At 47.5% G+C, this 12,396-nt stretch overlaps 1 protein-coding gene across 3 annotated transcripts in view; it reads right to left on the reverse strand.

Moving 5' to 3' along the window:
* The window catches only part of LARS2 (leucyl-tRNA synthetase 2, mitochondrial), a 268,263-nt gene that overhangs the window by 15,997 nt on the left and 239,870 nt on the right, over positions 1-12,396 (reverse strand). For all 3 annotated transcript variants that reach the window (XM_007168883.2, XM_057554822.1, XM_007168882.2), the window contains 5 exons: positions 7,785-7,885; positions 5,159-5,341; positions 3,402-3,571; positions 1,598-1,675; positions 582-693 (listed from right to left, as the gene is read on the reverse strand). In XM_007168883.2, coding sequence (XP_007168945.1) covers positions 582-693; positions 1,598-1,675; positions 3,402-3,571; positions 5,159-5,341; positions 7,785-7,885 — 644 coding nt within the window. The remainder of the gene's footprint in view (positions 1-581; positions 694-1,597; positions 1,676-3,401; positions 3,572-5,158; positions 5,342-7,784; positions 7,886-12,396) is intronic.

Below are 12,396 nucleotides of genomic sequence, written 5' to 3' on the forward strand. Positions count from 1 at the left end.
ACATGAAGAAAATTACAAAACTTGCCTAGGCATGAGGGAAATCTTGAATGAATGGAGAGACAGATCATGTTTTGGGATGGAAGCCTAGATGCGGTAAAAATGTGAAACTTTTCCAAGTTAATTCTAGATTTAACCAAATCTCAATCAAAATCTCAAGGAGATTCTGGGAGAACTTAACAGAACTATGCCAGAGTTCTACCGAGAAGAATAAACAGGTGAGAAGAGCTAAAATAATTATGAAAAAGAAATGAATGCTATTTCTCAGAGGCCCCAAGATAAAAGCATGATGTAAACACAGCATCCCTAGGCTGCCTGTCTTCTGCAAGCTCCTTTGAAACATCCGCAGAAGTCACAGGAGACCTCTGAACACAAGGTCTGGAGAACGGGGCCCAGAATAACCATCAAGTCCTCCTGCACAGCACCTTCTCACTTCATTCCCATTTCCACAGAGAGGTCCCAAGTGCAGATGCCAAACGCTGGACCCCACGGCTGAGGACATCTGAGTCCTGAATAATGCTCAACAAGAGGCTGGAGCACATGCTGGTCAGTAGTAACTGGTCAAGCAAGGCCTCCCCACCTACCTGCCCAGAGCTCCGAGGTTATGTGAGGGGCCATGGGAGCAGCCATCACCATCAGGGCGCACAGAGCATCCTCAAACTCAGGGCTGTGGAGAACAACTGTCTGAGAAGCTTGCTGAGGAACAGAAAAGAACAGCAATGTAAGAACACTGAGGTGTACAAGATAAGCCTGGGTAAGAAAGGCCATGAGTGTACGTGAAATCCAGAGACACAAACAGGCAGGAAGAAACCCTCTTCAACATCATTTTTGCTCTGGGCAAAGAACTCTCCCCGTTTAATCATAGTATTAAAAATAGCTGGAGTAGCAACAGCAGATATATTACTATTTGTCTTTTTGGCCGTGCTGCGCGGCTTGCAAGATTTTAGTTTCCTGGACCAGGGGTCGAACCCGTGCCCCCTGCAATGGAAGCGCAGAGCCCTAACCACTGGACCGCCAGGGAATTCCCGAGCAGATATATTACTGTTGACTGAGCATTTAACCACGCCCGCGGACTGATGCTAACTCATTTGGTTTCTACTACCCTTTGAGGGCAGTATTGTTTCCCCATTTGACAGATAAAGCAGCTGAGGGTTAGAGAGGGAGAGTCATCTGTCCCCGGGTACACGGCTAACCAAGAGATGGAGACCAGATTAGAATCCAGGTCGGTCTTAATTCTTAACCACTCAGCTATGTTTCCTATGTGCACAGAACCAGTGGGAAATACAGAGACTTGCTCAAACGTTCTGCAATGTGGAACCTCCAGGACAGGGGTCCTCTTGCGCCCCTCAGGGAGCTCAGGGTTCCCCATTCTTTGACAGTTCCTGCAAACACTCAGTGTCTTCCTGAGGTGTGGCTAATCAGTTAACTCAGTCACACCCATTCACTTTATGGGGCACCTACTATACACCAGACTTCAGAGATAAAACGTCCAGAAAGGCATAGTCTCTGCCCTCAAGGAGCTGCAGGCCACCTCACAATGTGACTGGAAGCCACGCTCCCTCCTCGGTTACCAGCAAATGAGCACAGACGGGCCACTTACCAAGAGGGCATTGCTGAGTCCCATCAGTTGAGAAATCGCAGAATTCAGTGAGAAGTCCTCTGTGAAATGGGCAGTCACCTATTGGTAAAAAGTTGAATTATTCACTTTGTTCAAATTTCCTTTAAGCTTTCCATAAAAAAACTGAATTATCCAAAAAATGTGAAACTAAATGAATGCAATAAAAGATATTTATAAGTGTATTCACTATCTCAAATAGTCACTTTAATGTTTCGTCAGCACAAAGGTTTTTAAAATCAAAGTCAATGTTTTTCCCACCACTCAAGACTGTTACTCTTCCCCCATATCTGGGACAGTGTTGGTTCCCATAGTAGGTGCCTAAGAAAACATTGATCATTACCTGAAAAGGAGGCGGGACCCATTTGATGAGCAAACATCAAAATATTAAACAGGAGATGGGGTAAAGGATGTCACTTCTCCGTGGTTACATGACTTCAATTCACAGTGAAGGTTATTGGTATATGGGATAAGGTTAGTTTTACATTTTCAAATACGGAGTCAACACAAGAACACAAATACGATTTGTCAGCTTTTTCCTGTTGGTGTGCTTTTCAATTTTGACCATGGGCAAAGATATAGAAAAATAACACATCCTTAAGATGTCAAGAGTTTCCAACTTGTTGAAATAACCCAATTCCATTATCTGACAGAAGAGAAGAATTTGCCAAATCCAAAGAGAAAATATGGGGTATGAAAACGATCATTCAGGCATCACTCAGATCACTAAATTCAATTCCGTGAGCTCTGTTTCTCTACACTATAGTAGAGAGGATGAAAATAAAGCTGAAGAAGTGTCACTAAATGAGACCATGCTGGACCCAGGGCCACTGTAGGTTATACAAACCAGAGGAAAAGCCCTGCTCCTTCGATGTAATCAGTTGCCAGAGTCCAGCGAAGTGACCTTGGCTAACTTTCTAAGTTTGAATCAGCACAACTTAAAAAAAAAAAATTCAGCCTAAGGAGAATTTGGGGTATCTGGTACCCATTAAAAAATGGCTTCAGATTTCCTAAGGGCCTTCTTTCAAAGATATATGACATTTTTTCACAAAGTTCTTAAAAAAGGTGAATGCCATGGTATTATAGCAGACTTCTAGATGAACAATTTAAAGGGATGCTATCAATGAAGAATCTTTTAAAATGATTTAGAGAATAATATACTATTCTCTAAGAAGATAAAGTGAACAATTATTTTACCTGTAAAATTTAACCCACAATAACTCACGTGAACATTGTGTAATGAAGTACCTGAGTGGGAAAGTACCCGCTATTCTGAGTATCAGGGAACTCTCTGCTCAGTTCCTCACTGGTTGTGTGACTTTCATAAGACATTTAACCTCTCTGCGTCTCAGCTCTGCCCACAGACAGGATGATGAGGAGGCTAAAGAAGAGAGTCTTTTCAAGCCCCTTTCAACTCTAAAATTCTGCTTCTGTTTTTATAACATATACAGTGTGTCATCAGTATGATATTAAATTTGGTTCTCTACCTGGATGTGTTAAATATGGAAACATGGAAAGTGGGCAGCTTCTTGAGATCCGGGATGGATAAATGGGAGGCACCATTAGAGGGAGCCATTTCCTGAGAGCATCTCTGTTCATAACAACGTTTGCACTGTTGCTCCACCTTGGAGAAATACCCAAAGCAGTAAGACCAATTAATCAAGGCAAGTGGGCCACCATAATAAGAAAGGAGGAAGACCCAGAGTGCCCACCCCAAGGCAGGGTGAGCCACACAGATCACGAGGGCTCAGTTACAGAATCAACCAGTGTCCCCTGGAAGGTTTCTGACCTGAGAGATGATGGAGTTCTTGTACTCCCACAGCTTCCTGGCCTCGGCTTTCTCCTCGTTACTCAACAGCTGAGGCCTGGGAACCTTCCCAGAAACCCTGGCCTCGATAAATCGAGTTGCCAAGGACCAGAGACGCTGCTGCCATCTCAGCACCCCAGGGAGGGCGTCGGCTGAGTGTAATGTCAGTGAATGAGAGAGAGAAAGAGAGACATGTGAGAATGATTGGTTTGGTTACACCTAAGTGACAAAGCACCTGTGAATGAAGAGACACTTCATTGTGCCCGGTGGATCGCTCCAAGGGCACGGAGGAGGGTCCTTCCTGGCTTCCAGTGTCTGGGAACTCAGACCAGGACTGACTCTATCATTTCTTAGAGCCCCAGATATTCAGAGTACAGGACGGCAGGGCTACACAAAGGGTTTCCACCAACTGTCACTGGCCCACAACAAGCTTAGAAGCTTGGGCCAGGATGTGCATCAGGGTACTGCCTCCTTGGTTAAGAAAGCTTGCTGTGACAAAAGGGTCCTCGGAACTAACAGTGTGCTTGGAGACAGGGTTGACTTACACTGGTGCAGGTGCCCCATCTCACGCGGACAGGTAACATGCAGAGGCGGCAGTGGTCCACAGACCGCACTCTCAGCTGCAGTTCTGCACAGCCTGAGGTGTTTTAACACAACCCCTGTCCTCGCCAGATCTGTACGTATCACATATTTCAGATGTGTTCATCAAATCAGCTGTTCATCTGATCTGGAGAAGTTGAACAGCTTCACCTGGTGGCGCTGGGTCACATGGCTAACCAAATTAGGGCCAGTTCAGGTCTTTTACACTTTAGCCACTGGACTAGACATTCTCAAGCCTGGATGCACAGCAGGATCTTCTGGAAGGCTTGTTAGAAACAGATTCCTGAAGCTGGTCCCACAAGGAGGGCTGGGGAGCCAGAACCTGGGCCTGAGTGTTCCCAGGGATTCTAGTTCCAGGACTGGCTTCTGTGACCACTGCTCCAGACCACACTTCTCACTAGAAATGGTGTGTTGAGCTGAACGGTGATTCCAGGCACCTGATTTCTTTTTCCCATAACACTTGGATAAGACCACATGAAGGAAAACTGAATTACTGATTACTGTTGGACAGCTTATTCTAGGATATCCAGATACCTGAGATTATTTTACCTCACACCATTTTAGGTCTAAACAACTTTGGAGGGACGAATCTCCCCTGCCGGGGCCTCTGAAGGCTACTGTGGGTGACTGAAGAGGTCACAGGTAACATCAGGACCAGGCCCCATGCGGGGTTTTCTGGACTGGTGAGGGGCAATGACACAATTCTAGAAAAAACCTTTCAGGTTAGACCAAAAGGGGACTGGCTTCTGTGGACCACAGCGGGCCCAGGAGTACCACAAACGCCAGTCTGGCTCAAGGAAACGTTTCCAAAGTGGGATCCTCGTAGAACCTGCATGAGAACGCCACAGACTCATTGAAGGCAGGCTCTGGGGCCCTGCCCTGGGGGCTGGGTCAGCAGGGCTGTGGTGAGGACTGGGAGTCTGCAGTCACAGGGAGCTTCCCCAAAGGTTTGAGGCTCATTACATCTGAGAAAACTGGCCTAGGAATGGCACAGGATGTTGGGCAAATTGCTACTTGCTTCACAGAGCTGATTCCTAGAACCCTACTATTGACTCAGCAAAGACATTTCCTTCCCTGAATTCCTTCGGCACCGAGGCGGATCACGGAGGAGGCAGGCTGGGAAGAGGAAGGTGACTTACTCTTTACGTCCCACAAGATATCCTTCTCAGGAGGGGCGGCGAAAAGGATGTACAGCCGGATGGTGTCAATGCCGTACTGCTCCACGACGTCCTCGGGGTCCACGCCGTTGTGCTTGGATTTGCTCATCTTCTCCCAAGTCACCTCTAACTTCTCCCTCGTGTTTGCATGAACAGGAACAGAACCTAGACGCCAGAAAATTGCATCGGTAGGGGATGTGTGATGCCGAATTGGTTCTATAACAGTATATTCAATAAGAAAATACTGGGTGAGCAATTATAAGTGTCAATTTAAAGAATTCCACTAATTCATTTAACATGACTCGTTCTCTCCCTCTAGACGTCATAAAAATGTTTTTGTTTTCAAATAAATGAGGCCCACCTCCCATAACAAATCTTCCTTTTTCTCAATCACAAAACAAGACAAAGCAATTTCCCTTTTTTAAAAAGAGTAAATTACTTATATACAAAACGGAAAGTGAAAAAGGATAAGACTCGCATATTGCTCTCTTCTTTACGGATTCAGGGTCTCCTTTGGAAACTGGCAGATGACCAGTCAGGGTCTCGGAGCAGCAAAGCACCTGAGAGGTCACTTCACCTGGAGGCTAGGTCCCCTGTCTGTGCTGAAGTCACCAGAACATGATCTCGCACCATCGAGGCCCATGCATGGAGTTAGCCCGCTGGGCTCACAGTAAACGTGGTGTCCCGTTGTGGAGCCCTGTTCTTTGTCTCCTCCCCACCCACACACCATCGGTCTAGATGGTGCTGATGGAGGAGGCCTTCCACGGCCATGTTTGGATGAGGTGACCTTGCTGCCAAGCTCCAGTGGCTGGGACCAGGAAGGACATCTGAGAAGGCTAAGCCTCCTCCTCAGGAATTGGAACTAAGAGACAGAAACTCTGTCTCGATGCTGTTGGGCACTGGAACCAGAAGGTCCTAAGGAGATGGGGCAAGACGTGGCTCTGCGGCTGCCAAAGGTCACTTTGTAAACTGAAATTAGGGAGAGCAGAATCCAAGCCTGGCAGAGGAAAGAGAACACGGCAGAAGAACAGAGAGGAGCAGGAAGAGGAACTGGAGGCTCAAGAAAGAGAGAGGAGAGAGGAGTGGCCCGGCGGCTTCCTACATGTTGTACTTCCTGCAGCTGGGTTTGGGCGATGTCCCTACATCCCTGTGCGAAACCTGCCTTTGTGTGGATTTCTGTTCCTTCCAGCTAAATACTCCCTCTAACAGCAACCAAACTCACTCCCTATATACCTACAAGCCAACTCCATTATTTCATGAGAGGCACACCCACTAAGGAGACAGATGCCTGCCCTTGCTGATCCACGTACATATTCTCCCCCTGGGGGCAAGTCTGCGTGGGAAGGGAAAAGATGTTCACAACAATGCTTGACCCCGTGACATCAGAGCAAAGGGAGACTGAAGTCCTGGAAGATGTTTTATTCAAGCTGTGGTGAGGATCAGGGAACCACTGCCCCCTCTACTCCACACCCCCCGTCCAGGCTGCAGCAAGCCTTTATAACACTGCTGTGAAAATTAGGAAAAAGGCATCTTTCTGGGCAGAGAAGTTGAGAAGTTAGAAAAAGGTGCCCCCTCTTGGCAGATGTGGCCCTGAGGTGTATAGTTGGGTGAGTGGCTGGATCTCGGGCCCTGCTCACCCCCTCAGCCGGCTGCCTTTGTGCATTGCACAAACTGCACAGTCATACGTAGCAGCCCTGCCCATGACACAGAGAGCCCTTCACCAACAGCTAAAAGTTATGTGTCCCCTGGATTTAGCTCCTTTCCCTCTGGCAAGTGTTGGAGAAACACTGCCAATTTCTGCTTCTCCAGCTTCTTTTTCTCCCAAGGACCATGGTGACCCTTCCAAACCCTGAGGAATTACTGCTTTAACTAGGTAATCCCATTGCCTGCTTCCACCTAAACCTTCTCTCTAGTGTTTGGCTTGGGAGGCTGCCTACCATTTAAGGGGTTGTTGGGTTTACCTAATTTCATCCATTAAGCATGAGTTATTCTAAATTTAATGGCCAGAGTTTCTCACAGCCACCTCCCAATTTTCTAACATGTCATTTATTTGTATGCTGGGTGCACATGATACACCCTCATCATGCCACCTAGAGATCTTTGAGGATGAGTGAAAACACAGGGTGGAAGGAAAAGGCTCGGGAAAGCTGGGAGAAGGGGAAGTCCAGGGGGTCAGGGGGAGGAATTCCACCTGGGGGCCCAAGTAGAGTGGTCGCCCCTGACGTTCTGAAATGCCCCTCTAGACCACGGGGGGAGATGTGCCGAGAATGCCCCAGTCTTACAAGAATGTCTCTTGGGTCTGGGGGCTCTGTCCCTGAGATGGGCTGTCAAACACAGGCTAGGACAGGAGGTGATGCCAGAGTTGACTCCATGTTATACACAAAAGAAAACACTTCCAGAAACTGAACTGACACTTGAGCTGGATGGGACGGGGCTGAGGGGCAGCCAGCCTCAGCCTCAGAGGGCGCCAGCCCAGAGCCAGCTGAGGCTTTGAGACCGTGAGGCTAAAGGGTCACTCTCCTGGATTCCTGCCCAGCCAGGGCCTGGCAGCGTTCTCCTGTTTGGTTTTCTGTGAGCACCTGGATGGGACTAGATGGGCCATTCTTACCTGTGAGATCTACTTCCTCTCGCTGTAGATACTGTCCAGATGGTAGGCGGAATGTCTGCCCCTTGACAAGGCCTTGGGCCAGCAGTTTATGAAAAGGCTCTCTGAGGAAAGATAACAGAAAAAGAAAACTGGTGGGGCAGGGGTTCAAAGCATCCAGAAAACAGCAGTACCAGCCTTACCAGCTGATGAGTAGAGATAACTGCCCTGCGTGAAAACAGGCTGACCAATGCCACTTGTAAATCCAACTTGAACAAATGGCTCCTTACAAATAAGCGATAAGGAAATTAAGTCAAATCAGAAGAAATTAACTACTTTCCGATGTGGCAAAGTGGAAAGAACACCAGGCCTCACATCTGGAAGGCCTGGGTCTGAATCTCTGTTCTGCTTCTCAAAGACGTTTATGAGCCAAGGCAAGTCACTTACTCTGAGGATCAGTCTGCTCATCTGTAAAATGGGGATTTTAAAAACCTGCCTCAAAGGGTTGTTGGGAGAATTAAATGAAATGACTGCATGAAAATACTTGTAAATTTTAAAGGTCTGTACAAATGTCAGTTATGCTGAGCCCGGAGTAATGAAGGGCTCAGGGGGACACAGGCAGGTTTACGTTGGCGTTTTGCTTAAGAAGATTACTCTTTCCTTAACTTTTATACAGTGCCTGCTTACATTCTTTTTAAAATTTTTAAATCATACAAATTATATATGAATATACCCTTTCTGTTCAAATTCAAACACCCCTGCCCCGGCCTTCCCAGGCCTATCCCCCTCTGGTGAGGCAGTTATTATCAGTCCATACAGATCTATTTCCTTTTTTTTTGGCTGCTCCGAGAGGCTTTCAGGATCTTAGTTCCACAACCAGGAATTGAACCTGGGGCCCCAGCACTGAAAGCACCGAGTCCTAACCACTAGACGGCCAGGGAATTCCCCAGATCTATTTCATTTTTAAAAATCTATCTAGCATTTTACATATGGGTGGATTACAATTTATTTATAGTGCCTTTTTTTTTTTTAGTAGTGCCTATGTTTTAAAAAGCTGTTTTAGTCACATCCTTACTGGCTGAATAGTGAACTATAGATGTTTTCTTTTAAGAGAACAAGCAGGGGTTGACCCTCCAACTGAAATTACTTTGTTTCAGATTTGAAATTGTTACTCAGTTTTGAAGCATGTGAGCAAGAGCTATGCCAAACTCAAAGATTTGTGGAAACCTCTGCTGAGAGCACGTGCCTGTATTTCACTCTTACAAAGCAGCAGGCAGGAACGTCTGAATGAGAGGACAGATTGATGTTCTCCACCAATATCACCCCCAGCATGACGAGCCTATTGATGTACAAACCCTCGGGTGCTTCAAGCTCACTTACATGGAATGGCTTTTATTTAGAGGCTCAAAAACCCAATAACCTCAAAGAGGCCAAGCAGACCACAAACCTAGCTCTAGTGATGGAGGCAGAGGGCGCTGTCTTTGTTAATTTAACAGGATCTCATTTCACACTCGAGGCTCATGTAGATGAACCCTGATACAGGGTAAGGCCTCTGGACAGGCCTCTGATTTGTACACTGTGCAGCCCCTGTCACAGCAGCTGTGTGGACAGAGGCAGTTTAAAGGAAACTTTCTAGTGGATTCAGAGGGACAGAGTGGAACAAAGAGGCTGACTGGGAAAAAGATGAAGGTCAGCTAGAAAAAAAGGACTCCTGGCCTTCGTATTTTAAAATCTTGTTATGAGCGTGTGTATGTATGCGCGTGTGCATGTGTGAGTTTGGTGGTATGTGTGTGTGGGGGGGTATTTCCCAACGTGGAAAAGACCCATATATTTAACATCAAATGGAAATGTAACACGTATTTTTGAAGCCTCAGTCAAATTATTCAGTGTCACAGGGCCCGTCCAGCATGGTACCGTGTTAATTTGGAAGAAATTTCACATGTGCATACGCATAAAAATAGTCACCCCATTGTTCCGGCTCTAAGATCTATCTTAATAATAAGCTCTTTTGAGTCATAAAACTGCCTTCCTTCCACCTCCAAGAAATTCTACCAGCAATGTCACCACTGGCAGAATGACATCCTTTTGTGCCACATCCCAGCAAGATTCCCAGAAAATGTGAGTGATGGGAAGATATGAAAAATGATTTAAAAATACAATGCACTTGGATCTTATGATGCATTTTAATACAGAAGCACCTTGAAGGGGGAGCAATGGTGTCTGGGGTCCCTGTTTCTCAGGAACACTGGCATAGACACTGCGGGAACCTTGTGTCCTCGGGCCACATGAGCCGTATCCAGGGTAGGTGGGGGTTTTGATGCCCAAGGACCCAGATCTGCATTTTCCTCAGGAAGCTCAGGGAACTGTACCCACAGACCAAGCATGCAGTTCTACCATCAGCCCCATCTACCTTCCTGGCCTCTCCTCTCACATCTAGATGCCCCTGCTCCTCACAGAGGTCACACGGACACTTGGCCATTCCCAGAATGTGCTGTGCTTCCTAGGATTCAGCAGGACTGCCCACCTCAGCCTGGGTTCCTGGGGAAACCTGGACCCAACCTTTACCACTGAGCTCAGGCATCCCCTTCTCTGGTGGCTGTCCCTGTACCCTGCACACAGTCCCCTTCACGCAGCTCCGAACCCTCCTTTGTGCCCTGCCACGTCCAGCACACCCTGCCGTGAAGAGCATGACCAGGTTGCACTGTGATTACAACATAAATACCCGTCCGCCCCCCGCCCTACCCGCACCGTGGCAAGGAGCATTCTCTTGTCCTTCCCTCTATCCCAGTGCTTAGCACTGTACTCAACAGACAACAGGCTCTTTAAACATGTTCAAAACATGGATGGATGGATGAACAAATGCGAATGAACAGACGGATGGCGGGATGGAAGGAGGAAGACACAGGATGTTTGGGGCTGCCAGCTCCTGAAGCCATCTTTGCCTTCCATCCAATTTGAGGTGGCACCTGAATTTAAACCTCATTACAGAAACAATACAACACAGTTTTAAAACAGAAGGAGAAAATCGTATGGCTACGTTTCATTGGGCAGATGAAGAGACTGGTTACAAAGCAAACTACACAAGTGTTCTACACAGAAGGGATGCCTCCCCAAGCCCCATTGGTGCCTTCACTGGCCATCAGTGGCTCGACGGGGCTGATTTCTCACACGCCCAGGATGCACGTTTTTGAGCACTAATCTTTCAAGAATCTTCCTCAAATAATTTTACATGCTGCTGCCTAACACAAAAGAGACAGACTGCAACCTTGTCCCTGCTGTGCTCAGTGGCAGGAGGATGAATTTGCTGTTTTTTTTTTTTAATACTACTCTTTATTTATTTATTTATTTGGGGCTGTGTTTGGGTCTTCTTTGCTGCGTGTGGGCTTTCTCTAGTTGTGGTGAGCAGGGGCTACTCTTTGTTGCGGTGCGTGGGCTTCTCATTGTGGTGGCCTCTCTTACTGCGGAGCACGGGCTCTAGGTGCACGGGGTTCGGTAGTTGCAGCACACAGGCTTGGTAGTTATGGCTCGCGAGCCCCAGAGCGCAGGCTCAGCAGGTGTGGCGCACGGGTTTAGTTGCTCCGCGGCATGTGGGATCCTCCTGACCAGGGATCGAACCCATGTCCCCTGCATTGGCAGGCGGACTCTCAACCACTGCACCACCAGGGAAGTCCCAGGTTTTTCCTCTCTTTTCTCACTTTGAGTACATGGCTTTGGTCACTCTTAAGAGAAAGAAAAAAGATGTCTTTGGGATGGAAGGAGGGAGGGAATAATCTGGATCCCAAAGATAAAGGCCAGTAGGATGATCAAAATCAGTAGTGTTAAGCCTCCTGAAGGGGCGGGGTCAGAAACAAGGAGCTTGTTCTCCAGTCTTGCAGGTTATCAAGTGGCACAATGCTGCCCCCTTCTGGGAATTGACAGAATTGCAACCTGCCGGAATCTTGACCCTAACTCCAGCCTTTCCGCCTAAGGCTGCACTCCTCAGGGCTCATCTTTTACAACTCTCTCTCTCTTTTAAAAGTAAACTTTTAAATGAGGTAAAGCACACATACTGAAAAGCATATAATTCCTACGGGTAAAACTTGAGGAATTTTCACAACATAAACACACCTGTGTAACCAGTACCCAGGTCAAAGATCAGAATGTGACCCACTTTCTGAAGGCCCCCTCCTCCCACTTCCAGGCAACATCTCCCCACCATGGGCACCACCAGCCTGGCTGCTAACACCACAGATCAGTTCTGCCTGTTTCAAAACCACTTCTAAGCCTTTCAGAATGAGGGATCTCGGGGGAGCGTCCACACTGGAGGCCTTCCCCAGAATGGCAGGCGTACCCTTCTCACACAGCAGCACGCCCAAAACAAGGCCTGCCAGTTAAATGAATCAATCTTAATTCCCAAAAGTTAGCAACAACACAACTTGATAGCTGAGGCTCATCTGGGCTACCTTCTTCTCCCAGGGCCGAAGCACTGCAGGGATGGCTGGAGGTGTCATCTAGTGCGGGGATGGCAAGACTGCCCCAGTGCCCCTCCCGCCCCATCACTGATCCATGGCAGCACTTCCTGGTGGACTCAGGCCGAGGCTCAGAATTCTTGGTATCACGTCCTCAGAAAGCAGAGTTACCCTGTGAAATCTATCAT

The sequence above is a fragment of the Balaenoptera acutorostrata genome, chromosome 10, assembly GCF_949987535.1.
Source record: "Balaenoptera acutorostrata chromosome 10, mBalAcu1.1, whole genome shotgun sequence".
NCBI lineage: Eukaryota > Metazoa > Chordata > Mammalia > Artiodactyla > Balaenopteridae > Balaenoptera > Balaenoptera acutorostrata.